At 55.6% G+C, this 27491-nt stretch overlaps 15 protein-coding genes across 15 annotated transcripts, besides 25 other annotated features; 13 read left to right on the top strand and 2 right to left on the bottom strand.

Moving 5' to 3' along the window:
• Tco025E_00829 (uncharacterized protein) lies at nucleotides 1-369 on the bottom strand (the record flags this gene model as incomplete). Its single annotated transcript, XM_029367769.1, has 1 exon — nucleotides 1-369. A coding segment is annotated over one exon (369 nt), but the record flags the coding sequence as incomplete, so codon positions are not given.
• Nucleotides 370-691: 322 nt separating this feature from the next.
• On the top strand, nucleotides 692-1600 carry Tco025E_00828 (putative exosome complex exonuclease, putative,ribosomal RNA processing protein 4; the record flags this gene model as incomplete). Its single annotated transcript, XM_029367768.1, has 1 exon — nucleotides 692-1600. One exon carries the CDS (start codon nucleotides 692-694, stop codon nucleotides 1598-1600), a length of 909 nt encoding a protein of 302 aa, XP_029232168.1.
• Nucleotides 1601-1773: 173 nt separating this feature from the next.
• Nucleotides 1774-2703, top strand: Tco025E_00827 (uncharacterized protein; the record flags this gene model as incomplete). Its single annotated transcript, XM_029367767.1, has 1 exon — nucleotides 1774-2703. One exon carries the CDS (start codon nucleotides 1774-1776, stop codon nucleotides 2701-2703), a length of 930 nt encoding a protein of 309 aa, XP_029232167.1.
• Nucleotides 2704-2905: 202 nt separating this feature from the next.
• Nucleotides 2906-2936: a microsatellite.
• An 82-nt stretch (nucleotides 2937-3018) lies between these two features.
• Nucleotides 3019-6186, top strand: Tco025E_00826 (putative phosphatidylinositol 3-kinase 2; the record flags this gene model as incomplete). Its single annotated transcript, XM_029367766.1, has 1 exon — nucleotides 3019-6186. The coding sequence occupies one exon, from the start codon at nucleotides 3019-3021 to the stop codon at nucleotides 6184-6186; it is 3168 nt and encodes a 1055-aa protein (XP_029232166.1).
• Nucleotides 6187-6261: 75 nt separating this feature from the next.
• Nucleotides 6262-6342: a microsatellite.
• Nucleotides 6343-6471: 129 nt separating this feature from the next.
• Nucleotides 6472-6496: a microsatellite.
• A 78-nt stretch (nucleotides 6497-6574) lies between these two features.
• Nucleotides 6575-7291, top strand: Tco025E_00825 (uncharacterized protein; the record flags this gene model as incomplete). Its single annotated transcript, XM_029367765.1, has 1 exon — nucleotides 6575-7291. The coding sequence occupies one exon, from the start codon at nucleotides 6575-6577 to the stop codon at nucleotides 7289-7291; it is 717 nt and encodes a 238-aa protein (XP_029232165.1).
• Nucleotides 7292-7506: 215 nt separating this feature from the next.
• Nucleotides 7507-7537: a sequence feature (A-rich).
• A 107-nt stretch (nucleotides 7538-7644) lies between these two features.
• On the top strand, nucleotides 7645-10923 carry Tco025E_00824 (putative j-binding protein; the record flags this gene model as incomplete). Its single annotated transcript, XM_029367764.1, has 1 exon — nucleotides 7645-10923. One exon carries the CDS (start codon nucleotides 7645-7647, stop codon nucleotides 10921-10923), a length of 3279 nt encoding a protein of 1092 aa, XP_029232164.1.
• A 23-nt stretch (nucleotides 10924-10946) lies between these two features.
• Nucleotides 10947-11000: a sequence feature (A-rich).
• Nucleotides 11001-11282: 282 nt separating this feature from the next.
• Nucleotides 11283-11311: a microsatellite.
• A 159-nt stretch (nucleotides 11312-11470) lies between these two features.
• Nucleotides 11471-11490: a microsatellite.
• An 8-nt stretch (nucleotides 11491-11498) lies between these two features.
• On the top strand, nucleotides 11499-13715 carry Tco025E_00823 (uncharacterized protein; the record flags this gene model as incomplete). The annotated part of the gene is made up of 1 exon (XM_029367763.1): nucleotides 11499-13715. The coding sequence occupies one exon, from the start codon at nucleotides 11499-11501 to the stop codon at nucleotides 13713-13715; it is 2217 nt and encodes a 738-aa protein (XP_029232163.1).
• Nucleotides 13716-13727: 12 nt separating this feature from the next.
• Nucleotides 13728-13762: a sequence feature (A-rich).
• Nucleotides 13763-13778: 16 nt separating this feature from the next.
• Nucleotides 13779-13797: a microsatellite.
• A 128-nt stretch (nucleotides 13798-13925) lies between these two features.
• Nucleotides 13926-13956: a microsatellite.
• Nucleotides 13957-13972: a microsatellite.
• Nucleotides 13973-14009: 37 nt separating this feature from the next.
• Nucleotides 14010-14038: a sequence feature (A-rich).
• A 55-nt stretch (nucleotides 14039-14093) lies between these two features.
• On the top strand, nucleotides 14094-14675 carry Tco025E_00822 (ADP-ribosylation factor-like protein 16; the record flags this gene model as incomplete). The annotated part of the gene is made up of 1 exon (XM_029367762.1): nucleotides 14094-14675. One exon carries the CDS (start codon nucleotides 14094-14096, stop codon nucleotides 14673-14675), a length of 582 nt encoding a protein of 193 aa, XP_029232162.1.
• An 89-nt stretch (nucleotides 14676-14764) lies between these two features.
• Nucleotides 14765-14796: a microsatellite.
• Nucleotides 14797-15198: 402 nt separating this feature from the next.
• On the top strand, nucleotides 15199-16443 carry Tco025E_00821 (putative leucine-rich repeat protein (LRRP); the record flags this gene model as incomplete). The annotated part of the gene is made up of 1 exon (XM_029367761.1): nucleotides 15199-16443. One exon carries the CDS (start codon nucleotides 15199-15201, stop codon nucleotides 16441-16443), a length of 1245 nt encoding a protein of 414 aa, XP_029232161.1.
• Nucleotides 16444-16558: 115 nt separating this feature from the next.
• Nucleotides 16559-16597: a microsatellite.
• A 228-nt stretch (nucleotides 16598-16825) lies between these two features.
• Nucleotides 16826-16880: a sequence feature (A-rich).
• Nucleotides 16881-17015: 135 nt separating this feature from the next.
• On the top strand, nucleotides 17016-17843 carry Tco025E_00820 (uncharacterized protein; the record flags this gene model as incomplete). The annotated part of the gene is made up of 1 exon (XM_029367760.1): nucleotides 17016-17843. The coding sequence occupies one exon, from the start codon at nucleotides 17016-17018 to the stop codon at nucleotides 17841-17843; it is 828 nt and encodes a 275-aa protein (XP_029232160.1).
• Nucleotides 17844-17918: 75 nt separating this feature from the next.
• Nucleotides 17919-17945: a sequence feature (A-rich).
• Nucleotides 17946-18227: 282 nt separating this feature from the next.
• Nucleotides 18228-18274: a sequence feature (A-rich).
• Nucleotides 18275-18368: 94 nt separating this feature from the next.
• On the top strand, nucleotides 18369-19652 carry Tco025E_00819 (uncharacterized protein; the record flags this gene model as incomplete). Its single annotated transcript, XM_029367759.1, has 1 exon — nucleotides 18369-19652. One exon carries the CDS (start codon nucleotides 18369-18371, stop codon nucleotides 19650-19652), a length of 1284 nt encoding a protein of 427 aa, XP_029232159.1.
• Nucleotides 19653-19663: 11 nt separating this feature from the next.
• Nucleotides 19664-19689: a microsatellite.
• Nucleotides 19690-19764: 75 nt separating this feature from the next.
• Nucleotides 19765-19826: a sequence feature (A-rich).
• Nucleotides 19827-19895: 69 nt separating this feature from the next.
• Nucleotides 19896-19921: a microsatellite.
• A 136-nt stretch (nucleotides 19922-20057) lies between these two features.
• Nucleotides 20058-20092: a microsatellite.
• A 41-nt stretch (nucleotides 20093-20133) lies between these two features.
• On the top strand, nucleotides 20134-23082 carry Tco025E_00818 (uncharacterized protein; the record flags this gene model as incomplete). The annotated part of the gene is made up of 1 exon (XM_029367758.1): nucleotides 20134-23082. The coding sequence occupies one exon, from the start codon at nucleotides 20134-20136 to the stop codon at nucleotides 23080-23082; it is 2949 nt and encodes a 982-aa protein (XP_029232158.1).
• A 91-nt stretch (nucleotides 23083-23173) lies between these two features.
• Nucleotides 23174-23218: a microsatellite.
• A 199-nt stretch (nucleotides 23219-23417) lies between these two features.
• Nucleotides 23418-24962, top strand: Tco025E_00817 (putative chaperone protein DNAj; the record flags this gene model as incomplete). Its single annotated transcript, XM_029367757.1, has 1 exon — nucleotides 23418-24962. The coding sequence occupies one exon, from the start codon at nucleotides 23418-23420 to the stop codon at nucleotides 24960-24962; it is 1545 nt and encodes a 514-aa protein (XP_029232157.1).
• Nucleotides 24963-24978: 16 nt separating this feature from the next.
• Nucleotides 24979-25006: a microsatellite.
• Nucleotides 25007-25015: 9 nt separating this feature from the next.
• Nucleotides 25016-25561, bottom strand: Tco025E_00816 (uncharacterized protein; the record flags this gene model as incomplete). Its single annotated transcript, XM_029367756.1, has 1 exon — nucleotides 25016-25561. One exon carries the CDS (start codon nucleotides 25559-25561, stop codon nucleotides 25016-25018), a length of 546 nt encoding a protein of 181 aa, XP_029232156.1.
• Nucleotides 25562-25893: 332 nt separating this feature from the next.
• On the top strand, nucleotides 25894-26397 carry Tco025E_00815 (uncharacterized protein; the record flags this gene model as incomplete). Its single annotated transcript, XM_029367755.1, has 1 exon — nucleotides 25894-26397. One exon carries the CDS (start codon nucleotides 25894-25896, stop codon nucleotides 26395-26397), a length of 504 nt encoding a protein of 167 aa, XP_029232155.1.
• A 631-nt stretch (nucleotides 26398-27028) lies between these two features.
• Nucleotides 27029-27069: a microsatellite.
• A 259-nt stretch (nucleotides 27070-27328) lies between these two features.
• Nucleotides 27329-27365: a microsatellite.
• Nucleotides 27366-27491: the final 126 nt, after the last annotated feature.

Here is a 27491-nt window from a genome sequence, read left to right as displayed (position 1 = left end):
GCGCGGCGCGCACTTCACCCGCCCACCCGCGCCGGCCCGCTCGCGCCACGCCGCGGGGGGCCCCGATGAAGCCCCACACGCCCGACGGCCCGAGGCCGCAAGACGCACGCAGCACGCGAGGCGCAAAGCGCCGCGCGAGAGGGCAGGGCCCTCCAATGCAAAGGCAGCGGGGCCGCGCCGCCGTGCTTCGCGCCCCCTCGCGAAAGCGGCCCGCATCGTGCGGTTTGGGTCACGCCGCGCGGCGCGGCCGGGCGGCAGGCGACGGCTTTTTCTCTTCCGTGGAGGCGTCGCCGCCTTTTGAACATGCAATGGCTCGCGGTAATGGCCGCCAGCGCGCGGAAGCGTGGAATGGGTCATGTGTTCGCTCATGAAGAGTGTTGCGAATACGTTTTTTTTTTGGAAGAACTCTATTTTTAGTGAGCTGTTTGGCCGTAGTTTTAGCTACTTACTTTACGCTTTGTTTCCCTGGTTTATTTACTTTTAGTTGTTTTTTTCTTCCGCGTGGGCGCGTATTTTTTTTTTCTCCTGAGCTGTTTTCTTTGGTTCCTTTTTTGTTATCATTTTTTGAGTTCGTATTTTCGATTTTTGTGGACCTCTCTTTACTTGTTATGTTATGCGAATGGAATAATCGACTGTTTTTTTTCCCCATCTCTTTTCTGTATTTGTTTTGCGTTAAAGCTTGAGCTTAGTTATGAGCATCACCACTTGTATCGTCGGGGATTCTATATGCGGTTCTTTGGGAGATTCGAAGCTTTTGAGCTCGGAGGATGTCGTGTTTCTTCGGGGCTACAGTACTTACGAAGGCGATCGGCCAAGTGAGGCTGCGGCTGCACAGGAAGGAGGCGGTGAAATCATTGCTGCCATTAATGGTCTGATCGAAGTGACGGATCGTGTGGTTTCGGTCAAAGGAATGTCTACACGCTATCATCCCGAAATAGGAGATATTGTTATTGGTCGAGTAAAAGAAATCAGCGGTAACCGATGGCGCATCGATATTTGTGCCTATCAAGAGGCCGTGATGTTGCTTTCGAACGCAACTGAACCTGGTGGCATCCTGAGGAGAAGAGGAAGAAGTGATGAACTCACAATGAGAAATATATTTGATCAAGATGAACTGGTTGTTGCTGAGGTGCAGCGTATTTCTCCCGAGGGCGTAGTTTCGCTTCATACTCGATCCGGTGATAAATATGGAAGACTTACTGGATTCGGCGTTCTCGTATTAGTATCTCCTGCCCTGGTAAAGCGTGTCAAACATCATTTTTTGGTTGTTGATGTTTTGCCGGTGAGTATTCTTCTTGGCACCAATGGTATGATTTGGGTGGCTCCAGAGATGGAAAAAAGAGAGGGCACAGAAAGTGCTTCTTGCTTTAGTGAGCAAACAGACGTTGATGTGAGGCGCAGTGTCGCACGTGTGGCGAACTGCATTAAAGTAATGAACTGTGCCCGACTTCCCATCTTTGCAAAAACCATTGATGCTTGTGTGAAGGCTTCCATTGATGTGGGACTTGGACCGTTCGAGGTTTTACATAATTCAAATTACGATTTAATAACAACTGCCGTGATGGAAGCTATAACGGCACGTAAACGCCAGAGGCAATAAAAAAATTTTCTTTTTTCTTTTAACTCTTCATCATCCTTCCTCAATCATTGGTTAAAATGTTGTCGACAACTGCTGCGTTGAATGTCAGCTGCAAAATATGTTTTTTTTCTATTTATTTCCTCTCTTTTTTTTGTTGTTCCAATGTTCCTTCTTTTGGATCTGGCGGTGAGGCGATGAGGCGTTATTCACGCAGGTGGCGCTTCTTGGCACTATTGGTTGCGCTGATATATGTGATATGTTTTGCTCTAGAGAAGCAAGAACCAGGCAAGATAGAAGCGGTCACTCGGATTCCTCAGAAACCCCAATATGTTAACCCCACTTATCGTAATGTGCGCACGCTTATTATGGTTCCTGGCCATGGTGTTTTAAAATCATTGAGTGCTTCTGATTGGAAAAATCAAAGTAACTGGAGCTTCGAGAAGCATCAACTTCGTGATGGTGTAGTTTTGCCTTTTTGTTTTGCCTCCCATATTAGGCGGGCCCTTGTTCTGTTAAAAAAGCAACTTAATTCTTCTATAATAATTTTTTCGGGGGGTCAGACTAGCGCCAGTGCCGGACCACGTAGTGAAGCCTTGAGTTACTATATTCTGGCAGAGGAGACAAATTTATTTGGCCTCTTTAACTCCGCGGCCCAGGTGAGGAGTGTTCTTGAGAATCATGTCTTTACTGAGGAGTTTGCCCGGGATTCTTTTGAAAACTTGTTATTTAGCATTGCACGCTTTTACGAAGTAACACGTCATTTTCCAGATTCGATTATTGTTGTGGGATGGAAGCATAAACGCGAACGTTTTGTGAAATACCACAGAGAAGCCTTGCGTTACCCAGCAGAGAAATTTTCGTATATAGGGCTTGACTTTGAGGACGCGGCTCCTTTTGTGAGGGATGTGGAACCGTATCGGCTGGCCTTACCGTATAGTGATGCCAAGGCCCTTTCGTTTGTTAATAAGGATATATATCTTTGTAATGCAGGGAAGCTGACGAAAGATAAACGAAATCCCCATTTTCGTGTTGCGCCTTATGAGGCAAGTTGTCCGTCTCTTCTGCCGTTGTTGCAATACTGCGGTCCACATCTTATTGACAAAAGTCGAGTTCCGTGGGGATAGATGACCGTCTCGCGTTGTTGCCTTTTATTGTTATTTGTTGCCATTATAACTGCTGGTTATTATAATCTTATAATCTTGTAAATACATACACATATATAATTGCTTATATATGAAAGCGGCTTGTATGTTCACCTTCGCATTCTTGGTAGGATATTCCAAAATGTATGTGATGATATAACGGTCAAATAAAAAGAGAAAGGAAAACACCACCACCAAAAAAACAACAACAACAAACGAGGAGGAGAAACAAATTTTTTTTCTGGTTATGTTCTGATTTTTCTCTGTGAGGTCCACCTTCTCTTGTTGTTACTTTAGATGTCCTCCTCCGGCGCGTTCCTTGAAGCTGGGGAAGTTAGTTTTAAGGAAGAGTTGGAGGAAGATGACATTTATGGTTTCGAAAACTCAGAAGAGTTTGAGCGAGTATTTGCGAAGAGTAAAAAATCCAAGCGGAGTGTGACACAGCTTTCGACTACGCTTCAAGCGCTCATTTTTCAGAATAATGGTATTGATGCGGAAGCTGAATTTGAGGCCATTGTAGAATACATTTTGGGAGCTGGATCACACAGCTATGGTGGCAGTCTAGAGGCTCGAGAGTACAGAAGAGCGCTTCTTGCCTCGTTTGAGTATGAATGGCAGGAGTTTCAGCAGGAGCATCCCTCTGTGTCTCTTGCTCAGGCGATGCGTATTTTGCCATATCGCTTCACTCTGCCTCCTATGGAAAAAACACAGCTGGAAATGTTGACTGATTTAAATCCCAGAAAAATGGGCAGCGGAAACTTGGGTACGGTTTTGCTTCGTATCTGGTATATAGATCTTGCGGGTTGTACCTGTTCCACCTTGCGGGGATTTCCATTTGATATGAAGGCCTCAGAAGCAATACTCACCACCATGGAACGCTTGTTTTCGATTACAAATTTTGACAAGAGTAAACGTCAAGGACTTACGCACGTTTTTAAAATTCAGGGAAGAAGAGAATACGTGTATGGGGATGAAATATTAATTAACTTCCGCTACATCAGGGATAGCGTGACACAGCAGCGAGAAATAAATGTGGTCGTGGAGCCACATGAGAAGACAGTTCTAACCTATCCCGTATTTGTACCTTCATACTCCTACCCAAGCAACTCCAGTGGGAAACACCGCGCTGGTATCAACCGAAGTGACGCCCCGGACGGGGTCTCTGCGGGAATCAGCGTTTGGGACATTCATGGCAAACTAGGAATCAAGATTAAAGGGCGTCTTTGTAATCTTGTCTTTACTTCGGAAAGAGCAAAGGAGGAAGGTGTTCGCGAGGGAGATTCACTTTATCTTGCAATGCTTGTGGAGGTTTACTATGGTGCCAAATTAGTTTGTCCGCCTCAGATGACTAATTGGGTAATATGTAATGACCTAGTTGGTTCAAGCGAGCTTAATGGTTTTTCTTCGGTTACGTGGGGGAAGAAGACCAAACTAGCTTTCGATATTCAACTCTCGAACGCCCCTCGAGAACTCAAATTGTGTATTACTCTGTTGGCCACCTGTGGGGATCGCTTCGGTGCTGTGAATTCTCTCAGCGCCGAGGAACTTGTTCAAAAGGCAGAGGATCATTCTGGTTTAAAAAGGACGGATGAATATCATGTGAGTCCTGTATTTTTCCTAGGAGTTGCCTCGGTCCAACTATTTGATTATCTAAGTTACATGCAGACAGGAAAAGTGAATCTGCGGCTCTGGGGCACAAAGAAAAAGGCAAATCCCATGTGTCTTATCCCAAACAATCTCAACAAAAATGATATGTTGTTTTCATTGACCTTTCCTACGTTTAATAAACCAGTCTTGATCCCGAATGCTGCACCCCCAGATTCCAAAAGAAATGAGTGGGAACATCGGCTCCTTGAGAGCGAGCTTTGCCTTCATGAAAATCTGAGAGAAAGTAAAATTGAGCAATTAAAACAGTTAAAACGAATTCTCGCGAGTGACCCACTGACAGAGCTTACAACAAGTGATAAGGTGCTTCTTTGGAAACATCGAGAAGAACTTATTATGCGTCCAAGGGCGCTTGCAAAGTTTCTTCTTGCCGTTAATTGGCTTCAGCCTTATGCTGTATATGAGGCGCATAGCCTTTTAAAACGATGGGCCCCTCTTCAACCTATGGATGTGCTTGAATTACTAGATATACGCTTTGTGGATATCCTCGTTCGTGAGCATGCTGTAAAATATCTGAATGGTATGACAGACTACGAACTCAAAGGGTGTGTTTTACAATTGGTACAAGTTCTTAAACATGAACCCTATCATGATTCAACGTTGTCCAGATTTTTGTTAAAAAGGTCATTACAATCGCCCAATATGATTGGGCATTATGTTTTTTGGTACCTTGTTTCAGAGATGGGGAATACCTCTGTCTCTGAACGTTATGGAATTCTCTTAGAGGAACTGATACGTCGCATGCCGGAGCGACGAGGTTATTTGCACCAATTGTATGTAGCTGATCAATTGTTCGAAAGCGCCATGCGGGTGAAAGAGGCACCGAAAAGGGATCGCATTGACTGTCTTCGAGAGCATCTTAAAAGTCTTTCTTTGCCACCTCGCTTTACACTTCCTCTAAATCCGGCGATGGAGTGTTGTGGTCTTGATATTGGTAAATGCAAAGTAATGGATTCCAAGAAATTTCCTCTTTGGCTTGTATTTCGCAACTTTCAGGAAGAATGTGAACCTTTTTATGTTATATTCAAGGCGGGAGATGATTTGCGGCAAGACTTGTTGACTCTGCAACTTCTTGAATTGATGGATTCGCTTTGGAAGTCTTGTGGGTTATACCTCCATATTATTCCGTATGGTTGTATTGCGACAGGGGAGGGCGTTGGGATGATTGAGGTTGTTCCCAACAGTGATACTGTAGCAAACATTACGCGCAAATACGGCGGCGCCCAAGCTGCCTTCCGTGATGAACCGCTCATGAATTGGCTGAGACAATTTAATCGAGAACGAGATGAGGTGGAACGGTGTCTCTGGAATTTTATTTGCAGTGTCGCTGGATATACTGTGGCTACGTACGTTTTAGGTATTGGTGATCGTCACAATGATAATATTATGCTTCGTCAAGACGGAACCCTTTTTCATATCGATTTTGGCCATTTCTTGGGCAACTTCAAGACGAAGTTTGGTATTAAACGAGAAACTGCACCTTTTATTTTTACCCCGATGTATGCCTACATGTTGGGAGGGCAGAGTAGCCCCATTTATGTGTATTTTGTGGATCTCGCATGTCATGCCTATAACGTCTTGAGACGTTTTGGTGGCACGCTGATGACGCTTTTTATGCTGATGCTTTCAACCGGTATACCAGAGCTACAGAAGGTGGAAGACATTGGCTGGTTAAGAACAGTTTTGCTTATCGATCGTTCAAGCGAGGAGGCAACGGAACACTACAAGCTGCAAATATCTCTGGCTATGGCTAACTTCCGTGCTCTATTCAATGACTATATTCATATTGTAACTCATTAGCTACTCATTTCTAGTGCCATGTTTGATTCCTTGCGCTGCTCGGTGGCTTTCTCTCTGTATGTTTGGCTTTTGTCAGTGTGTATGCGTGTGTGTGCATGCGTGCATGCGCTTATATGTGTGGGCGTGTGTACTGTTTGTTTGTTTGTTTGTTTTTGTTAGCACGACCATATCCGTGGTGCTGAACCGTCGGTGACATCGTGTCTTTTGAGCCAATCCCTGAACGCGAAGCTTCCGCCGCACGCACACAGACCTAAAAGGCTGCGAGAAATGGTGGGTAGGACGGTTTATATATATATACATATATTTCTATCTGTGCAAGACCCGTATGCCTTTACGCCGACGTGTATTCTTGAGTTCCCTTTCTTGTTGCCATTCGTAGATCAAGGTCATGTCTTGGTGGAGGCCCTTAACGAAGCAGATGCTGCTGAAACTCTCACAGCATCCCGCCGTCGCCAGGTACGCACGTCAGGGAATGAACTACGTGAAGAGTCACCCGTCGGGCATAAAAATATCCACCGCGATGTCCAACTCGTGGGGAGAGCTAAAGAACCGTGTCGGGTCGTCTGCTTCAGCCTTTCACAGGTCAGGCTTTGAGGGCAGCAGGAGGAAAGGCGGATACGCCACACAAGTTCTCAGCATGTGGAGCAAGTATAAGGGACGTGTTCTTTCATTTATTGCCGTGAATTTCATGGGGCTTGTGTTTTTGTTCCAGTTTGGATCCGCGCTGTGGCCGATGTTCAAGCATTTTGTAGCAAGCCTTTTTACGGAGCCGGAGAAGAAGATCAAGAAACGTGAGGGCCCTCCTCGCGCCATCAAGGCCTATGCGACTGCTGCCGACGAAGTTGGAGGGAAAGAAAAACAGCCCGTTCTCCACCATCATGAGGTGAAGGAGAAGCAGAAACCAGAGGAGAAGCAACTTGATGGGTCGGAAAATTTGGAACGATTCTCATTTGTGTTCTCTGAAGGTACCGACGCTTACGCCAAGGAGTCCATGCGGCGCCTGGAGCGCGACGTGTTTGGCGACGTTGCGAAGCCTGATTTTTCCACCTCCTTCAAATTTCGCATGAGCGAGGACGAGGAGTTCAGGCCATCTGTGAAGAAGTAATGGGTTGCTGTCGTCTTGCTCTCCCGTGGCCGGGCCTGAGGCGGATGCTACACCGTAGTTTATTCACAATCATTTGACTTAAACATGGCGTGCTGCGGCTATGGGGGGGGGGAGCGACGGAGCCATCCAATTGGGGTTGAAGGCTCTCAGTTGAAACCGGCCTCATCGTGCTGGAAGTGTTCTTTTCCATGCATGTTTGTTTACTGTTAACGGGCTTGTCTTTTTTTTTTTTTGTTTCTTGTTCTTCCTGTTATCGTCGCCCCTCCCCTCGCTCTCTTGGATACTGCTACATGTATATAATTGAAAAGCGTCGATGTCGCTCTTTTTTTTTTCTCGTAGGGGGTTGTTTTGCGATGTCTGTCCTGCCGCATGTCAACACCGCAACGTTGCAGTCGGTGTTGCAGACAGTTTGCTCCACGGGGGAGCCAGCCATAATTGCCCCATCCTCGTTTCTGGGGGAGCTGGACACCGTCGTGGATGAGGTGAAGAAACATGGGATGAAGCTGGCGAGCATTCCCCATGGTGGAATAACCATTCTTCCTCCTGTTCCAGTAAGTGCCGCCGAGCTCTTTGACTTCTGCGCAGAGTATTGTAGGGCTCAGACGCATGACGAGCGCTTGGCAGTGCGGCAGAGAATAAATAACCACAACTTCTCCATGCAGGACCCGCTTTTCCGGACGCCTTGCCGACAGCTGTATAACCCAGCTGACTACGTGCTGCGTATAGTGCACCTGTGCGCGGAGCTTGTTTCTGCCTCAGAGGAGGAGTACCAAAGAGCCTACGCTGTCGCACCAGTGCTGCATATCAACCCTGTCCAAGGCATTTGCCACAAGCTGCGCAGCATGTTTCAGTCAGGTAGCCTGTATGTGCAGCCCTGGGTGACGCACGAGAAGGAAAAGGAGGAAGAGGTTCAAGACATAGCTGAACCCAAAAGAGACGTGCCGTCCATGCCGGAAATTTCTGAGACTGGCCGAGGCGACAGCGGCGTCAGCATCAGCGACACTGAGCTGAGCGTTGAGGAGAGCAACGCGGTAGATGAGGACTTAACGGGGCAGGAGGTTGTCGACAACGCGGCGGACACGGTGGCCGAGTACCTGTCAGAGACGGACTTTGGGGTCGTGACGGAGAGCGGCGTCTTCTACGATGAGTCCGGGGAGCGTGTGCTCGCCATTTACATCCGCGGCGGTGTCAAGAAAGACATCTGCCAACGCGCGTCTAGCGCCCTTGAGGCCGCTGCGACGACAAGGAACCTGCGCAAGGCGATCAATGGCGGCAAGGTTAACCCGGAAACGGGAATTGTGGGCTACTATGATTATCTGAATAACCCCACCCAGCGCAAGTGCCGTGAGACGGAGTTCACGCGAAAGAATTGGAGCACTATAGCCGACCCCTGCGAAGCATTCCTTGTGGCAATGGATAAACTCTACAGTGAGTGTGCCCCGACGCACTATAAGCTGCAACGTATCGCTATTCCACCTCATTATCAATTGTTTAATACGGTCTTTAGTACAATGACGGTCAATCGAAACTTCAGAACGGCGGTGCACACCGACAAGGGCGACTTTCGAAGCGGCTTGGCTGCTCTCAGCGTGATAGACGGCGTCTTTGACGGCTGCCACTTGGCGATCAAGGCGCTGGGGAAGGCTTTTCGTCTCGAAGTTGGGGATGTGCTTTTCTTTGACACCTCCCTCGAGCACGGGAACACCGAGGTGCACAACTTTGACTACTGCTGGAAGCGGGTGAGCGTCGTCTGCTACCTGCGCAACGGTCTGATGTCCCAGACGTGCGTGATGGAGCGGCGTCAGTGGCTGCAACGGCAAATGTCGAAGCAGCACCTGCTTGATAAGTCGCGTCAGAGTGTGGTGAACTTAAATGTCGTGGACCCCAGCCTCCCTCCCATCTACGTCCCTGGAAAGTTGGTGGGGGTTCTCTCTTCCGTGCAGCAGGCCGCTCTGGGGTTTGTTGTGGATCGCCTCAGCAAAGGCAATGGCTGCATCATTGCGCTAACGATGGGGTTGGGTAAAACTTTACTTTCCCTGGCCTTGTGCTACTCGCATCTTTGCGACCCTAACCCACGGGACGTGCTCATTCTAGCACCGAAGCTTGTGCTCACGCACTGGCTAGGCGAAAAGCAAAAGTGGGAAAAGTACGGTCTTAACTTTCCAGAGTTTGTCGTCTCTGACGGGACGGACTCCGCCTCCTTCGAGCTTTCGCTCAAGCGGTATGAGCAACAGCTCAGCGGGGAGGTGCCGCGGACAAGTCACGTGTTTGTCATCAACCCAGAGTACGTCCGGTCGGTGCTGAAGAAGCTCCCGGGGTTTCGTCCAAGTCTCATGATCGTCGACGAGGGTCACCGTGTGTCCGCCAAGGGCAGCAAACTAAAGGACTGGTTGGAGGGCATGCGTTGCCCGTCGCGCGTGATCCTCTCTGGAACGCCTGTGCAAAACAACGCGGAGGAGTTGTACCGACTCATCGGCTGGATAAACAGCGATGTCCATTCGGTTCTGCCGCCGCGTGTGTTCTCGGAGCTTGCAGCGACCATCAATCGATACATTGAAGGGGATGATTCTGTTTTTGCCGCAGCCGTGTCTGCGCAACGATACATTCAGGAGTGGATGAGCACGTACGTGTTTAGCGTCATGAAAACGGACCTCCCACCCCTGCACGACTACATTATCACCTGCGCGTTTTCAAGCGTCCAGCAAAGGATGCTGGAGGACCATCTTGGCACGGAGGCCGCAGATGGGATGGTCAGCATTAAGGCTTCTGAGCACCGTCCCTATCACCTCTCCACGCACCCGCTGTGCTTTTTGGGGTTTATCTCCGGCGTGTATAAATCCCTTAGTGGAACCCACAAGCTGGCGCCCGAGGCGGCGGAGGAGGAGGGTGAGTCACAGGAAGATGCTTCACAGACGTATTCGCTTACCGAGGACGACAACAAGCTAATAGATGAGTGTCTGTCGATGGTCATCTCGGGCCGCCTGGCGGAGTTTGTGGGTCTCAGTGGGAAGATGACGGTGCTTATTTTGATTCTGCAGTCCATCATGGAGATGAAGGAGAAGGCCATCATCTTCTCACAGTACGTCGGGTCCCAGGACTTTATCTCGCGAGTATTGACCTCCTTTGACATTATTTCCTCCACCATCCGCGGGAGGGACTGCCATGAGCGGCGCCGCAGAACAATAGAGAAATTCAGAGAGGACGAGAACATTACTTGCCTTCTTCTATCGACGCAAATTGGGGCGTACGGGCTTGACTTCACCGCCGCCAACCACGTTATCCTGTGGGACAGCTGGTGGAACCCGCAGGTAGAATCGCAGGCCGTCGCACGGGCCTACAGACGTAATCAAACAAAGCCTGTCGTTGTTTACCGTCTCGCCTCGGTGTATGAGGACACCATCGTTCTTAAAACGCAAATACGGAAAATGGCGCTATTTAAGTTTCTTATGAGCTATCAAGCCGCACGCGCGGTGCCTCCAGAAGAGCTGCTGGACTGCGTTGACACCGAGGAGGATGAGCAGCGGCGCTTTTTGTGGCTTTCCCTAAAGGCAAGCCATATCGAGGGTGGTGCACCGGCGGTATCAAAAGTATTCCGTTACGGCGATACGCTAAGGAATGAGTCATGGTCTTGAAGCATACATGGATGAATTTCTTGGTCGTTGTTGCTTGTTTTTTTTTTGTTGTTGTTGTTGTTTTTTTTTTTTATTTTCCAGTGGGGGGGGGGGTGCTGTTGCATGCCCCCACTTCCTACTCCGTTCGTGCTGCGGAGGGGGCAGCTTCGAGGATTATTGTTCGTTTGATAAAAGGGGAAAACAATAAAAGAAAAGAAATGTAAACGCTTCCCTCTCCATTCGGTGCTCCGCGCTGGCGGCCTTGGGCCTTGCAGCACGTCTCTTCCCCCTCAACGTGGTGATTTCCGTCACGCACGCACACACCCAACAGCGGGAAGCTGTCACCCTCCTTCTTATGTTTGTTGCTGACCGGCAGTACGTGTTGTTGTTGACGTTGTTGTCTTTTTTGCCCGTGAGATTCATGCATGCCATTCTCGTCCCCGTGAACGACAATGGAGCCTGTCGATGCCTGCCGAGGGGTGTGTGCGGCTGTTTTCACCACCGTCACTTTTTTGTTGTTGTTTTTGATCTCGTTGCTTTTTAACAACAAATACCACAAGAAAACGAAATATATATATATATATATATGTGAAGCAATGCCACTTAGCCCTGTGGTGGAGGCCCGACTACGCCTCAGGCTGGGCGTGGTGCGCAGGCATTTAGCTCAGCGGAGGGTGATACCGGTGGTTCCGAGGTTAGGCGTGGAAAAATTGCGGTCGTGCCCCTTCTTCGCCAAGTGGCCTGCAGCGGCTCTGTCGGAGCTCCGCCGGGAGATGGTGCTGGAAGTCTACTTGAGGGGGGAGGCGCTCCTGTACGGCGGGGTGCCCTGCGCCGTGTCGTCTTTGTTTTGGATCGTCTCTGGAACGCTCGCTGAGCTGCCGAGCAGGCGTGACCGATGTGAGCGGAAGAGGCTTTTGGAGACCGTGGAGGGCAGCGTCCCCCTCGTGAGCAATGTTTGGGGTAAGGCGCCCTCGTGCGGGTCTTCGCACGCCGAGTTTCATGACAACCTCGCCACCTTTGGCGCTGGCCAGTTTGCCGCGGGGGAACGCCTGTTCGTGGGCCTGCCGTACCATAGGACCATACACTGTGAGAGCAACGTCACGTGCCTTACCGTGAGTTTTCGTGCCGTCCAGAGACTTCGGAAAAAGTGGCAGGTGCCGCCAGAGGCATCGGAGTCGGCAGCGAAGGAAATTATGCGGGAGCAGCTGTTACGAGCTGACGATCGACCTCCACTCCCACTCGCCCTGCAACAAAATCCAATTTTATGCTGCCTGGATGCCGCAACACTCAGCATTCTCTGGATCCGCCTCTCCCCGATGGTAGCCTGCGCCAACGAAGTCATCTGCGACGATGTTTTTACTGCCGACACCGTTAGTTTCCTCTTGTCAGGGGAGGTGCGCGTGGGCGGCACGCGTGACCAGCGCAGCAGTAAAATTGTCCCGTGTGGGGGCGCCGTTGGGTTGCAGAGCTTTGCACCGTATGAGGTGCCCCGTGCTGGGGATGAAAAGTGCCCAGCCGTGGCGCTAACCTTCTCGCAACTATGGGGGATTGGACGGCAGGCATTTTCGGAGATGGTGAGCGACACGGAATGGAGAAAGTGCGCGGCAGTTGCCCAGAAGACGATACATTTTAAGATTGACCCCGCGCTTCTGGAAGGGGTGAGGGTGTTCGCCTCACTCTCTCTCGCCAAGGTTGCGGCGCTTGCAAAGCGGATGGAACTACGTGTGGTCCGGGGGGCCGCGTACATATTGTCCCCGAATAAGAAGCCACAAGAAGCCATTGTGGTGTTGGTGGGCAGAGTCTATTTTGAGGAGCAGACTTCTGCAGAGAGGGCGCCGCATGGTGGGAAGGCAGCGAGGACTCATATCCCTTGTGGTACTCCCGTGGCGTTTGCCGAGTGTGTGGCGGAGGTGCCGCTGCGGTGTGGCGTGTTTGCTGAGACAGGTGCCGTCGTCGTGAGCCTGACACGTCGCGCCATGGTGGAGACTTTTCGCAGAAACGACAACGGGCCGGAAATGGAGCCGGCGGTCACAGAGGCCGCCATGACTCAGCTGGATGTTCCGCTTGCCGCACGTAACGCGGCACGCATCGTAAACAAGGCCCAGGAGAGGGCGGTGCAGCGCGTGCGGAAGCACGCGCTGGTGCAGCCGAGCAGCGCGGCGCCACGGGAGGAGGAGCAGCAGGGCGTCTCTCTTCTGGACCTCGACGTCGATCGGATGATTGAGCTCCGTACCCAGGTGCTGTCGACGCTTGCCTTGCAGGTGCGAAGCCTCCGCCCAGGCATGTGGCAGGCGGAGCGTGGCGGGGCTCATTACGACACGGCCTCACGCACCATCATGAGGAACGCGGCGCCCAACGAAGCGCCAAAACCGCACCGTCGGCAATCCTGTTTCTCGCTTGACGAAAGGGGCTGCCTTGTGTTTTGCGGCAAAGGCGCCGTCGTGGATGAAAAGCCGGAGGGGGGCGCGCAGCCGCCTGGCTCACTGAGTGGGGCGGAGGGAGAGGAATACGCTCCAAGGCGCGCCTCGCCAATTCATTTGGCAGCTAAAAGTGCCCGTTCAAAGGCGTCCCACAAACTTCCGTCCCCTTCCGCCCTGCGATGTGCCCCTGCTGAGAAGCTGCCCCCCGTCGTGGGCCCTGCGCCGGCGTCTGAGCGGGTAAAGGCGCTTCGGCGCGTGGGGGAGCAGCTGCAAGAGGAGGCCGACAACGCGCTTAGTCTCCCCCTGGGCTGTTTTTTGTCCCCATCAGGGGCACACAAACCGCTTGCATACTGCGATGTAAAGGAGAAGGTGCGAATGCGGGTGTGCGAGTAAGGAGCCGGTGCATTTTTATTTTTGTTTTTTTTATTTTATTATTTGTTCCCCCCCCCCTCCTCCTGTTGTTGCTGTTGTTGTTTCCTCTCTTTCATCTTCGGGTGATTGGTGGATCGTCTTGGAAGCGGAAAACAAAAACAACGAAAAAGGTTTGGGTCGGGAAAAATGCGTTTCCGCCTTCTACCTGTTGCTAAACACCTGTACACCCCCTCTCTCTCTCTCTCTCTGTCTCTGTCTGTGTGTATGCGTCCGACTGTTTCTGCCCACTCCCCAAATTGCACTCCCCTGGAACCGTTTTTTGGTTTTTTTGTTGTTTTCTTTTTCCCTATTTGCCGTCTTGTGTGTCTGAGAGAAAACGGCGTGGCATGCGGGCGAGACATGACAAGCCCGCTCACCGTGTACGTGCTTGGCTCGTCGGGCTCGGGAAAAACAAACCTGCTGCGCCAGCTCGGTTGCATGTGTGAAACTGGCACTCTGCTGACCCGCCCGACCCACGACGCCCCAACGCAGGGGCAGGAGGTGCACTCACTCGTCTTGGAGGCACCGCAGAAGAAGGCGGCGTCCTGCACGGTTGAACTTCGCGAGTTGGGCGGAGAAATGGCCCCGGTGTGGGAGAAGTTTATTCGCTCCTGGCAGAACTCCCTCAAAGGCAATAGCGGCGCTAAGTCCGCCTTGATCTTTCTCGTGGATGCGTTGTCCCCTCACCTGCTCCCCATGGCGCCTGTCATGTTCAGCAGTCTGAAGGGCTCCGATGGGGCTTGCCGGGGTTGGCCGACGGCGGTGCTGCTCAACAAGGCTCTCGCAAAGAATGCCATGACGGAAGCGGAGTTGGAGTTTTTCCTTTCAATGGACGCCTGCAGTGACGCACAGCTGCTTGTCGTTGACTCCTGGAACGGGCTGGGGCTCGGGGATGTCATGGAATGGCTCAGCAGCGCGGCGTTATCGCAGCCAACCCCTTGAGAGGTGCTTGGCGGTGGGAGGCCGTCGTAAAAATCAAAACAGCAGAAACAAAAAAAAACGATGTCTCCATGGAGAAATCCCCCCCCCTCCACACACACACACACCGACAGTTCCACACACAGTGTATTTATCGCAGCCCCTTCTTTTTGCTGGCGGGGCGGTAGCTGCCTTCCACGCCGGTGGAAGCGCAGTCATGGGGGCCAGTGACGAATATCGGGGGAACCGTGTCGTTTGTCAAACCTTCTCTATGCGGCAGGCTTGGGAGGAGGTGTGTTCTCGAGCGACGGGGCTGTGTAGGATTCCTGCGCGGTTCCGCTCTGCGTTGTCACGACGATTCTCATTGCAATCGTGCTGTGGCGGCGTCCAAGACATGTTTTCCTCTTCTTTTGCTTTCCTTCTCTCCTTCGTTGCTTGTCGTTGGCGCATCGGCGTGTGTGGCTGGTGGCCCATACTTTCCCTCCTCTTCCTTTCTTGCCGTTCCTCTTGTAGCGACGGAGCGAAGAGGGCGGAGGGTGTGGCGGGGATGGGGGGAAAAAACATGCATGCCGCAGAGCCCCGCGCACGCGTGTCCTCCCTCGACGGACTTCTCTACGACATCGCCGGATATCTGCCGTCGCATCCGTTGGCTTTCCTCGCGGCCGCCCCCGCCACACGGCATGCAGTGGAGCGTGTCGTTTGTGACCCGCTGCTTCGAAGCGCGGCGACGCAGTGGGGCGGCACGAGCCACCCGGAGGGGGAGGTGTGGCTGCCCCACACTGGCGCCCTGTGCGGGCAACTGACAAACCTGAAGTACACGCTGTGGTGGATTCGGCGGCAGGCAGGCGTCAATGGCGGCAAACTGGCAGCTCTCTTTTTTGCGTATCGTTGCTCTATCGGAGACCTCACCGAAGTGAAGAATTTTTGCGGCCTTCGCTGCCTGTTTATCCCAGAGGCCACGCTGCTTAACAAAACACTCTCCCCCCTTGCAGCCTGCGCCACCTTGGAGCACCTCTGGCTGCGCTCCTGCCGCAGTGTGACGCGGGTGGGGGCACTGGGGCACCTTCGCTCGCTGAAGAGTCTTGACTTGTCCAAGACGGGGGTCACCGACGACGCTCTACTGGCGCTCGCTGCCTGCCCCTTGCTGGAGAAGGTGGACCTCTCCGGCTGCGCCTTCATTTGTGCTATTCCCTTTATGCAGGGCATGACACGCCTCCGCGTGCTGAAGCTGCGCAACTCGGGCATCACAGATCGTGCCATCGCGGTCGTTGGCACCGCCATCGCGCTCACTCACCTGGACCTCGCTGGCTGCTTTCTCGTCACTTCCCTCAACCCTCTGGGCCTCCTCAGCAGGCTTGAGTGGCTGAACGCCTCCTGGTGCGGCGTGCGTGACGGAGGCTTAGAGGGTCTCTCCCGTTGCGAAAACTTGGAGTATTTAAGTCTCTCACGCTGTTGGGACTTTTGCGGCGTAAACGCGCTCTGCGGACTTCCAAAACTGCAGGTGCTTGACCTTCGTGGCACAAACGTGGACGGGGAAGGCGTCGCGGGACTCGCGCGATGTCTGTCGCTGAGTATATTGAACCTCAGTGGCTGTTTCTGCATCCACTCCGTCAGTGTGTTCGCAGCGATGCCAAGCCTCAAGGAGATTGACGTGTCCTACACTGCTGTGACGGAGGAGAGCCTCCGCCGGCTGCCCAGCTGGGTACGCGTTGTGAGGAAGCCTGTCCGCGTTCCGTCGTGCAGTGCCTCACTGGCCCATTTGGAGACCCCGCGGCACCCGCGCGTTCGGTGAGTTCTCCTGTGTCTTGCGTGGGGCCCTCGTCAAAAAAAAAAAACTCCCGCCGTCGTTCCCTTAAGCGGCTCAAGCGCCTTGCTGCGTGCAACCTGCGCGTACGCCCAAGAGGGGGCACACACACACACACACACACACACACACATACACACACGATGCAAAAAAAGAAAAAAAAGCTGGGGGTGAGAGAAGCCCTTTACTGTGGGGTACGTGACTTTGCGCGTTTGCTTTGAGCGGCCTGCCCTCTCGCGGTTGACATTGTAAATAACAACACAATGGGGTTTATTCACCAGGTGCCGTGTGTGCGAGCGCTGCTTTTGAGGCGTCAATCCATTCACCTCGTGCTTTTTTGCGAGATAAGTTTAAGTCGACCCAATTCGAAGTTTGCGTTTGTTATTATGTGCCTGTGTGTGCGGTTCCGTTCGTTTTTGTGCTTGCTGCTGCTGCGTGGGGCAGTGCTCGCCCGTTTGCCCTGATGTTTCCTTCGCGTAGCGACGCGGGGCGCGTGCGAGGCCGGAGGCAACGCAGAAGAAGAAGAAAAGCATAGAAATTAATAGCGAGGTAGAGTGGCAATGCTCTGCAGGCTGCGGGTGGGAGCACTTCTCGCGGGCGAGGCCCTGCGCCCCGAGGCGCTGCTCTCGCAGCGGCGACGACTCAACATGAACCGCAGCGTGCAGACGCGGTGGGAAGCGGAGAATCAGGCAGCGTCGCAGCGGCGCACCGACTACGACTTCGACAAGGAGCAGTGGTCGAAGCAGATGCGGTTTGCGTCGATGGACTGCATCATGGACCCCGACATCACCCCCATCCGCTACACGACGATCGCCGGCCTCAAGAAGGCGTTTCGCCGTTTCATGACGATGCGGAAGCTCGTCGAGCGCCGCCCCGACTTCAACCCGGCGTCGCTGCAGAAGCTGTTCGTGCAGCTAAAGAAGACCTCGCACTCGCTCAACCCGGAGGACCTGAAGGTGCTGCAGCGCGTCACGACGCACGGGGAGGCGAGTCGTATCGGCAAGGAGATCAAGCTAGGAATGAATGAGGAGTTCTCCAGGAAGAGCTGGAAGGCCCTCAAGATGCAGGCGGTGAGTAACACGTACCAGATTGAGCTCGACTCCTTCCAGCTGGTCAACTGCTACATGGGGCAGATGGCGCAGGAGGACTGGTTGCAGATCACCTACAAGTGTGAGTATCGCGAGCGTCCAGGCGAGGCTGCGGAGTGGCAGAGCATGTGCGAGTACCCCGTCTTTGAGGTTCGCCTCGGCGACGGCGTACAGTCGCCCAACACACACGCGTTCATCGTCGTCGGGGTCATGCGGAAGGACGGCACACGTTACGGAAAGGACTCGCAGGATGCCGCTGCCCTGCGTAAGCAGTTTGACCGCACTGGCAAGTGGTTCTAATCGCCGCCGTTGGAGCGCAAAGGGAGGCATGTGGAGGTGGCGGCCTCCGGCTGCGCCCGTGTGGGGCCGCTGCCGTTTTTTTTTTTTTTTTCACTTTTATTTGGCGTGCCGCAGCCGGGGAACACCACAACAACGGCAAAGAGGAGGAGACAGAAGATAAAGAAAAAGAAACAGGGAATGTGCGTGCCGAGAGGCCGCTTCGTGGACGTGGTGTGATGAATGGCTGCGGGCCGAGGAGAGAAAAGGGGGGCGCAAAATTCACTCGCCAACATTCTCTCAAAAGGAGTGTGCGCCTTCTCCCTCCCCCTGCTTTCATCGCCGTGGTTTATTCCGCACATGTGCAGTCCGGCTTCCTTGAAGACCGTGCCAAGCATGCGTCTGTGGTTGCTGCTTTTGTTGTTTTTGATTTTCTCTCTTCTGCATTCGCTGCTACTAGGCGTGGGAGTGACTGCCAGAGAGAGAGAGGGATATACAAGTGCATAGGGAGGTGGTGGGTGGGTAGGGGAGCGCGTGCGAGGGCCGGCGATGGAGGCGGTTGCCAAGAGTTACTTCAACAGCGGCGACATGAAGGCGGCGGCGACCTTCTACTGCAACCTGATGGTCCTGCACCCGCGGTACGTGCGCATGGCGCGCATCTGCAGAGTCCTCGCGGATCCCGCGGCGGTGCCGCAGCCGCACCGCTACGCGGACATCGTGGAGGCGCTGCTGGACCCCGCCATCACCCACGAGGCCCTCTTCGGGGGCGCCGCGGACCCCGCGGACGTCAACAAGGCCTTCCAGCGCTGGACGCTCCTGGTGCACCCCGACAAGAACCCCTACCCGCGGGCGGGGGACGCCTTCAAGCGGCTCTTCTCCCTGAAGACGCTCGCTCTGGAGGTGGCCAACGAGGCGAAGGAGAAGGCCGGGCACGCGGGTTCCCCGCACGTCGGCGGGAAACATGGCGGCGGGGGGCCCGACGGGAGGTCGGAGGACCCCGCAGTGCCAAACCGCCATGGCGCGAACGCGTCCACCGCCGCCAAGGCCTCGGTGATAGACGCGACGCTCTCCGAGATGAAGAAGCGGCAGGTCACGCTCAAGTCGCTGAAGCGAAAGGACATTGACGACAGTGACCTGCCGAAGTTGCGCACCACCCTCCGCGGCGTGCAGGAGCGCCGCTTCTGTTCGACTCCGCCAACTCCGTTGGCGTCGACGGAGCCGTGCATGCCGGCGCACTTCCTCTCACCCGACCAATCCGTCTCCTCCGACGGCTTGCCCGCCCTGCACCTGCACCTGCCGCACCCCGTGGTCGACAGGCAAACCTCGCCGGCGCCGTCGCTGCTCCCAAAGGGCAACACTTTGTTTGGGACAGCGAGCGTGGACGAGGACGCACTACACGGCAGCTCCACCGCCAGCTCTTCGCAGGGTGTGCCGTCAGTCACTGCTGTGACTGAGCAACTAGAGCAAATATTAACAGAGGAAGACCCGTTAGGCCATCAGCAAGCTGCGCATAACATAGGGGCAGAGGTGCCGCCAACTACCGATGTAAATACAGCGAATGGAGTAATTGGGACGCAGGGTACGGGCAGTGGCATCGTCTGCGCACCAGAATTGGGAGTTGTTTCTCCGTCACCCCCCACTTCTGTTGCGCACGAAGGTGTGTCATTCACGGATGCGGTAAAGGGAAGTATCGTGGAGTTGATGCGGGGCATTCAAGCGGTGAGGATCAACCGTGCGCCCCTGCGTTTGAACTGTGACCTCACCTTTGCCACGTACGAGCGGGAGCGACTGCGGAAAATGGAAGCTGAGGTGAAGAAGTCATTGGCAGAATGATTGAGCACTCCGTGGCCTGCGGTGGGGTGGGGTGGGGCAGCATGCCCGCTAGTACAACCGCCCCCCGTGCCTTCCCGATTCATCCATTCCATGAGATGTAACGTAGACATTCTTGTGAGTGAGTGTGCGTGTGTTTTATTTTATTTTTCTTCTGGTCATTGTGTTTGTGTTTGTTTGTCAGTCTTCCTCATCCCGCCTTCCTTTGTGTGAATAAAAAGACGTGGGCATAGTACCCCCGCTGCATGCGTGTGTGCGTGTGTGTGTGTCTGAGGGCCTTCTGTGTTGGCGTGGGGAATGACACGTTGTAGCGCCTCCTCCCCCGCCTCACCGCCGTCAACCGACACGCTACCCGCTTCTTCTCTCGCGTGAAGTGCAGTGAAGCAAAGCGAAGCCAAACCGGGCCCGACACACGCACACACACACAGGCCCGCACTCACGCATTGAGTGAATAAATAGGGGGGGGGGGCACGCACCACTTGCGATGTCGCTGCCAAAACACCGGCAAACGGTGCCGCTGCCGGAGTTGGTGCCCCCGAATCGCGCCGCCACGATGGCTGCCGCTGCGGCGGCGGCGGCTCCCACCCGCGCCACCCCGCAGGAGGCGGAGGCGGCTGTGGGCACCGACGCAAAGATTGAGCGCCACCGCTACGCCAAGCTGCTCCTGCACCACGTGCAGCGCTACCACCAGTTCACCTCCGTGGAACTCTTTGTTGAGGCGGTGCTGCGGGATGTTGCCCTGCAGGAGGGCGTCACACCGCAGGCGCGCGCCGCGGCCGCATCCTGGGCGATGAGGCTCCTCTGCGGCGGCGTCCCCTCTCGGCGGCGGGTGATGGAGGCCCTCGTGGAGGCCCTCTTCCCCGCCATCTACCGCGACTACGATGAGAAAAGGCTCGACTACGCCCCCCCTGCGATACAAGTCCTCGTGAATGACCGGGCCCTGCTCCGCGACAACCCGTTCTTCTCCCACTCCATGTACATGCAGGACCTCGTGGTGGCCAACGCCACCACTGCGACCCTCTCAGGGCGGCTGCGGCGCACGCTGCCAACGATACTGCGCTGGAAAAAGTTTGTGTTTGCCCTCGTGGGTTACATTCAACACGAGATCAAGCGAAGGTCATTTTTGGCGTGGCGGGGGTTCGCCAAACGAAGCCGCGCAGAAAACCTGCTCCGACGCAACGTCATCGTTCGCCACGAGCAAAAGATACTTTCCTTGCGGCTGCAGGCGGCCTTCTTTCGCTGGAAGGCGGCGGTGGAGTCCTCCCGCACGGAGTACCTGACGGAGCGCTTGCACCAGGCGGCGTTCCAGCTAGAGAGTGCAAAGAACCAGTTTCAGCTGCAGTGCCTCCGCGCAGACAAGCTGCAGCTGAGCTACGAAGCGGGGCAGGCGGATCTTCTGACCGTCATGCAAGGGCGCGACGAGCTGCGGAGGGAAGTGGAGGAGCTCAACGAGACGCTGGCGCTAAGAGAAAAAGAGCACCAGGAGCGCATACGGGCCCGCGTCAGTGAGGTGGTGGCGCTCGTGCAGCAGCAGCGCTGTGTGCTGCGAAAGGCGATAGATGCCCGCCTCCGCGTTGCGGAGCTCACGGCCGACTGGCTGGATGAGGCGCTGCAGGAGGCGAAGCCAAAGACGTTGGACGCCGCGGCGGCGGCGGCGGAGGACGCGTTCCCGCCGGGCTACAAATTTCTCCTGAAGTGGTGCAACCACGTCTACTGCGTGCAGCAGGCCAAGCGGCCACTGCGGGTGTCCAACTTCGCCGCAGACTTTTCCAACGGCGACGCGTACCTGCTGCTGCTGCTGTACGTCTTTGCGGAGGAGCGGGTCACCACCATCGTGCCCCCGCCCCCGCCAACGCGGCTGTCCGGAATCGCCAAATACGAGCGGCTGGTTCGGGTGTGTGAGTACGCCGCGAGCACGCCGCTTGCCATCGTCCTTGCGCCGGAAGACTTTGGCTACATGCGGGAGGACAAAATCGCCGCCGCCGTCGCGGAGATATTTTTGTTCCACGTCAGGGAGACGCGGGTGATGTACACAAACGAGGCACGACGAATTGTTGGCGGTGTGGCTGCGCGCTACGAGCCCGGCGCGAACAATTGCACTCCCGCCACTGCCCCTGCCCCTGCTGCGGCTGCTGCTAGCGGCGGCGACGGTGCGGACGCGGACGCGGGCGTCGCGGCTGGCACGGGTGTTACGGAAGAGGAAGGCCTCCAGCTAAAAGTTCTTGGGTGGAAGAGCGAGCTGGAACGGTGGGCGGAGGAGCTGCACGCGAATGTGCTGCAGGAGCAAAAATTCCAGCGCTGCGACGTGGCGATCGCTTCTGAGGCAGACCACATTTTGCGGGAGCGGGCCCAAGGGCAGCCCGTCTACGTCGTGACCTCGAACACGGGCCTCATGTTCACGAACGTTAGCGCAAAAAACACGGAGGACCTCCGTGCGCGGGTCAAAACGCCAACGTCGCAGGCTTGGAAGACGTTTTTGCGGACGGCGCTCCGGGGCGTGCTCTGGAGGCACATTCGGCTCATTGCCGCCCACTTTTACCACTTCGCCGGCGCGGATTCGCGCAAGATGGGCGAGGTGCAGTTTTGGCGCTTCGCCGAGGAAACCCGACTGACCGCGGAGCCCTTCTCCCCACTGCTGGTGATGCAGATCTTCGACATCGTTGCCTCGCCGCAGCTCGCGGCGCTGTGGCGCTCTGGCGCGAAGGATGAGAGGCGGGAGAATCTGCTGGAGGCGGCGCAGGAGGAAATTGAGATACGCAGCGTGAAGCCCGCCCAGTTCACGGAGATCCTTGTGCGCCTTGCGATGACGCAGTACAAGGGTGGCATCGTTGAGGCGACCGACCGCTTTCTCTCGGGTCTGCAGCTTCCTGTTCTGGAAAATGTTTTGCCGGTCACGTCCAGCTTCTACGGGCTGGACCCACAGCGAGTCGTGACCTATTTTCAGCATGATTTGGCTCGCGTGTTCTTCTTTTACGTGAATCGCCAGATGCTTGGGAGTCTGCGCAGGCGATCTCGCAGCGTTCACGGCTGTGGACGCTTCATGGCACGTCTCTCGCACACAATGTATCTAAAGATGTTTGTGGACTGCGATTTTATTCTTCCAGAGCAAGAAATCGGCTCCGGCAGTGCCGGGTACCAGCGAAAGACCCGCTTCATGTCCGCGGAGGAAGTACTGAAGATGCTGGAGGTGGTGCAGACGCGCATCCCATCTCTCCCCGCCGGAGAGCTCTGCTTCTCCCTCTTCCTCGAAACGTTTGGCGTGACCTGCGTGTACTGGTGGCCGGACCCAGTCGTGCCACTGTCGCGCAAACTCGGCGCTTTTCTTGCTGACATGATGGATAAGTTGCGTGCAGTGTTTTTGCGTGACACGCTAGTTTTGGGCCCCACTCCGTTCATTCCTCTTGAGGGCGGCGCACATGTGGAATTGTTTTGACCGTTGACTCGTGCCGTACGTTGTTGTCGCTGTTCCCCCTACTCCTTCTGCTGCTGCTGCGCCTCTGCCGCCGATGTACAGTGACGGCATTTGTGTTTCTTTGTGTGTGTGTGTGTGTGTGTGCGCGCGCGTATGTAAGTCTGCAACCGCGGAGCCCTGTGAAAAGGGGGAGGCGCTCCCTTTCCACCACAGCCCCTGGTGCACCACGGGCCCGGGAGGGCAAGCAATGCAGCCTTCGTCGCACTTGTTTTTTTTTTCTGTTGTTTTTGTGTGTGTCTCACGTACCAAGCGAGGAGGCACCGAAGAAAACAGAAACAAAAACAAAAAGGGCGGCGATGGAGCGGTCGTGCCTGCGATTGATGGTGCGGCGGCACTTTGTAGTGTCTCCCGGGGCGCCGCGCATTCCGCTCGCCCAACGGCGCACGATGATGGGTCTCTTTGAGGAGGAGAGCCCGTCGGGGTCGGGGAAAACCGACGTCGCGGCGTTCGCCCGCTCGATGGATCACCTGGAGAGCCGCAACCTGCGGCTGGACCGGAAGGCGCACGGCATCCCCTTCCACGTTGGCGAGGAGGCGGCGCTGGATGCGGTGTGCCGGCACCACGGCACCGCGGTGCACGTCCACGGCGTGGAGCGGTACATGATGCCCTTTTGGCTCGGCGCCACGGCGGCGAGCGGCAGTTTTCGCGCCGACGTGCTCCAGAAGGACCCGGCGTTTCTGACGCAGCAAAACTGCCTCGTGTGGGTGGAGGGGCCGCGGTACGAGTTCCACTACCCCTTTGGCGAGCACCACGTGTTCAATCAGGTCTCCGCGTCCTACCTTCACCCCCTCGCCGCCGTGGAGCGGTGTGTGGCGGGCACGCACGTGCCCTCGATGCTGATCTCGCGCTTTGAGCTTCTCAGGGAGTTGGAGGCGATGGCCGCCCCGCCGAAGGTCGTCCCGTTCGCGATGTCGACCGTGACGGCGCTTTCCATCCTGGACACCCGCCTGACCCGCGCCATGCTGCTGCGGCGCATCGACCAGGAGCTGGTGAAGTTCCACGGCTCCTTCGTGCGGAGCAGCGTCACCGTCACCAGCGTCTTCAAGGAGAGCGTGGGCCTCCGACCAGTGTTTTTACCGATGATGAAGTTTACAGTCTCCACCGGCGCCAACGTCACGCCGGTCCCGTCGTTCGTGTGCGGCGCGACGGGCAAAGTCGTTGGCCCCGTGCTGCACCTCACGCCACGGGCAAAGCTGAGTTCCATGGCGCTTGCCGGGGCGGCTGCCATGCTGGCACTGGCGCCCGTCGTGGACCCCGGCGTGGCAACGGCGGCCGCAATTGCATCGGCGGCTGCCTCCGTGTACCTTCGCCGCTGCCTGCTCACCCTGCGCTTCCTGCGGGAGCAGGCGCGGCAGCTGGCAGAGCTCAAGGCAACCGGCATGTTGTACTTTTCCTCCGACCAGAGCGGCTACCGCTGGTCCCCCGAAGACGAGGAGCGGGCCGAGTACGAGTACCGCGAGGAGCTGCGGCAGCGGGCACGCAGAAAAGAGGCGTTCGAGCAGCGGGTGAAGGAGGAAGCCGCGCGGGACGAGGCGCGCAGCAGGCGCCACATTGACCCAAAGAACCGGCGACGGACGGACCTGGAGAACGTCGACCCGCTGGGATACTACCAGCTGCTTGGCCTGACCGGGCGGGAGCTGAACGCCACGGCAAAGGACATTGCGAGGGCATTCCGTGAGGCCGCGCAGCATCACCACCCCGACGTGGTTCACGGCGACGACGACAAAGCGAAGCACACAATGCAGCGGATCATTCATGCCTACAAGATCCTCCGCGACCCCAAAACGAAGAAGGCGTACGACTCGGGCCAACTGACAGCCCAGGAGGAGAGCTCTGGTTAGTGTTTGCCTATTCGCATGCGTGCGTGTGTGTGTGTGCGTGTGTGCAGCAGACTTCATTTATTCAAATGCAAGTGATGTGCATCAAAGTGGCAGGGCAGGCTGCTTTTAGAGGATTTGTGTGGCGCCGTACGACAGCTTTTGTATCCGCTCCCCCCACTCCTCACCTCTTCCCTAAGGCAGGCACTCCCACCCATGTCGTTACCGCCTCCACCAGCAGCCGCAGTGCCGCCCCCACCAGCAGCTGCAGTGCCGCCCCCACCAGCAGCTGCAGTGCCGCCCCCACCAGCAGCTGCAGTGCCGCCCCACCAGCAGCTGCAGTGCCGCCCCACAGCAGCCGCAGTGCCGCCCCCACCAGCAGCCGCAGTGCCGCCCCACCAGCAGCCGCAGTGCCGCCCCACCAGCAGCTGCAGTGCCGCCCCCACCAGCACCAGCCGCATTGTCGCCACATCCAGCACCAGCCGCATTGTCGCCACATCCGGCACCAGCCGCATTGCCGCCACATCCAGCATTAGCTGCAGTGCCGCCACATCCAGCAGCAGCCGCATTGCCGCCACATCCAGCATTAGCTGCAGTGCCGCCACATCCAGCGGCAGCTGCATTACCGCCACATCCTCCAGCAGCTGCAGTTCAACCGCCACCGTCTGTCCTTCCTGCAAGTTATTTACCTACAATAGGGCCTGTGCCGCCTGGAACCGCGTCCCAGCTGGCGGAGGCGGCACATTTGACGCAGGTACCAACTGGCTCATCCTTGCCGGCTGGCATCGGTATACAGCCTCAGCAGGTTGTAACTGAGGAGGCACGACGTCGGCTAGAGGAAGCCGCATTGCAGCAATTTACCAGCGCTGCGGGTGATCATTACTTGGAGGTGGACGAAGTGGTGCGAGACACAATATGCAAGCTGTTCTTTTTGAGTAATTATGACGTGGGTACAATGATGGCTTCTGTGGTGAGGAGCCTGCATTGTTTGGGGCGGTACGATGTCGGTCTGCTCCGTAACGATGACAGTACGGCCTTTACAGTCATCCAATCTCCCCCGTTCAATGAGGCCGTCGTGGTAGACGAGGCTCAGCGTGTTGAAATGCGCCACCACGCCATACAGGCAGCCAAGCGTCGGATAGAGGGCGCAGACAGTCGCTCTAGGTCGAGGTTTCTCGACGTTGCCCAGGCCGGAACGAAGCCGAACGAGCAACCAGAACGCAAACCTCCGTCGCGGCTTCGCAAGGAAACGGCGGCATTCCCCAAGACTTCTTATGAACAGATACAAGATTTGCTGCGGACATTTCGTGCAAATAGAGCGGGGAGGGGGCGCAGCGCATCCGCCGGCCCGCAGGCTGCGTCGCCGGGGGCTGACGGGTACTTCCTGCGGCGTTACGGTGGGAATTACCCCAAGGAGAACTACTACGCCCACTACCGTATGTACGGCCTGAAGAAGTAGCGAGGGGGCGGGTCGGGCGGTGGAACTTCGTGTGGGCTCTCGCAGGGGACAGCAGTGTTGAATAGAGGCACGGCAATGGCGGCTTTCTATTTTGGCGCTGCAACGCCAGGCAGGTAAAAAAGAGGAGAAGGAACAAACGGGGAAGAATAGAATATGTTTGTCGCCGGAAGGGGGACCGTTTTGTTTTACTTTTAGTTTTTACTCTGCGTGTTCACTCTTTTTTTTTCTTATTGGGTGATGCGGTGGGGAGATGGAGAAGTGCGCGTGTGCTTCCGGCCAAAGTGTTGGGCCTCGCACGCTCCAGAGGTCAACTGGCCACCATCTTCGGAATTCTTCGCCAGGGCGGTTGAGTTTAGGCGGCAGCTGGCGAACAAACGATATATCGCCGGTTGTTTGCGTTGCCACGGCGAAGCCCCCGGGTCTCGCACACCGCCATTTGCACCGACACGGCGGCCAACACGTCTACGTGCCATTGCTGTGATGGTTGTAGTTAAATGACAATGTGGGCCTGGCCTCTTTGCCCCCGTGGATGCGATGCATGCCTTTTGCTTTATTGTATGTGTGTCATCGCCTATAGCAACTGCGTCGACGAGTCATTTCCGTGGAGCTCGCTGCTCGTCGTGGTGAACGCTGTGCGTGTGCGTGTGCGTGTGCGTGTGTGTGCGTGTGCGTCCTCGTTGTTTTCTTCTCTCCGAGGAGGAGGAGGATGCCACAGCATGGATGTTGCCTTTGCCTCTTGCACGGTGTGCGTGCGTCATTTTCGCTGCTGGCAGAGTAACGAGTGCTCCCTGTGGCAGGTGACGGGCAAGCCAGTAGGCATACACATACGCGGAGAAGGTAAAACAAGCTCAGAGAGGGAAGAGAGCGTCGAGGGCGGGGGTGGTATAGGTGACTAGGAGGCAACCCCCAAAGGTAAGAAAGGCGAGGCAAGGAAGAAGACACAAAGAAGAAAGAAGAAAAAAAGGAGAGGTCATTGAGGCTAGTGCTAACATCTTCTTCCAAGAGCGATGGTGCGACGGAAGGTCATCATCGACACAGACTGTGGGGGCGATGACGCGATTGGAATCATGACCGCCATGACGCATCCGGACGTA

Source organism: Trypanosoma conorhini, assembly GCF_003719485.1.
Source record: "Trypanosoma conorhini strain 025E chromosome Unknown Tco_14.4_contig_00022, whole genome shotgun sequence".
In the NCBI taxonomy this organism is placed as follows: Eukaryota; Euglenozoa; class Kinetoplastea; order Trypanosomatida; family Trypanosomatidae; genus Trypanosoma; species Trypanosoma conorhini.
Note: the sequence above shows the minus strand (reverse complement) of the source record. Positions and strands in the feature narration are given on the sequence as shown.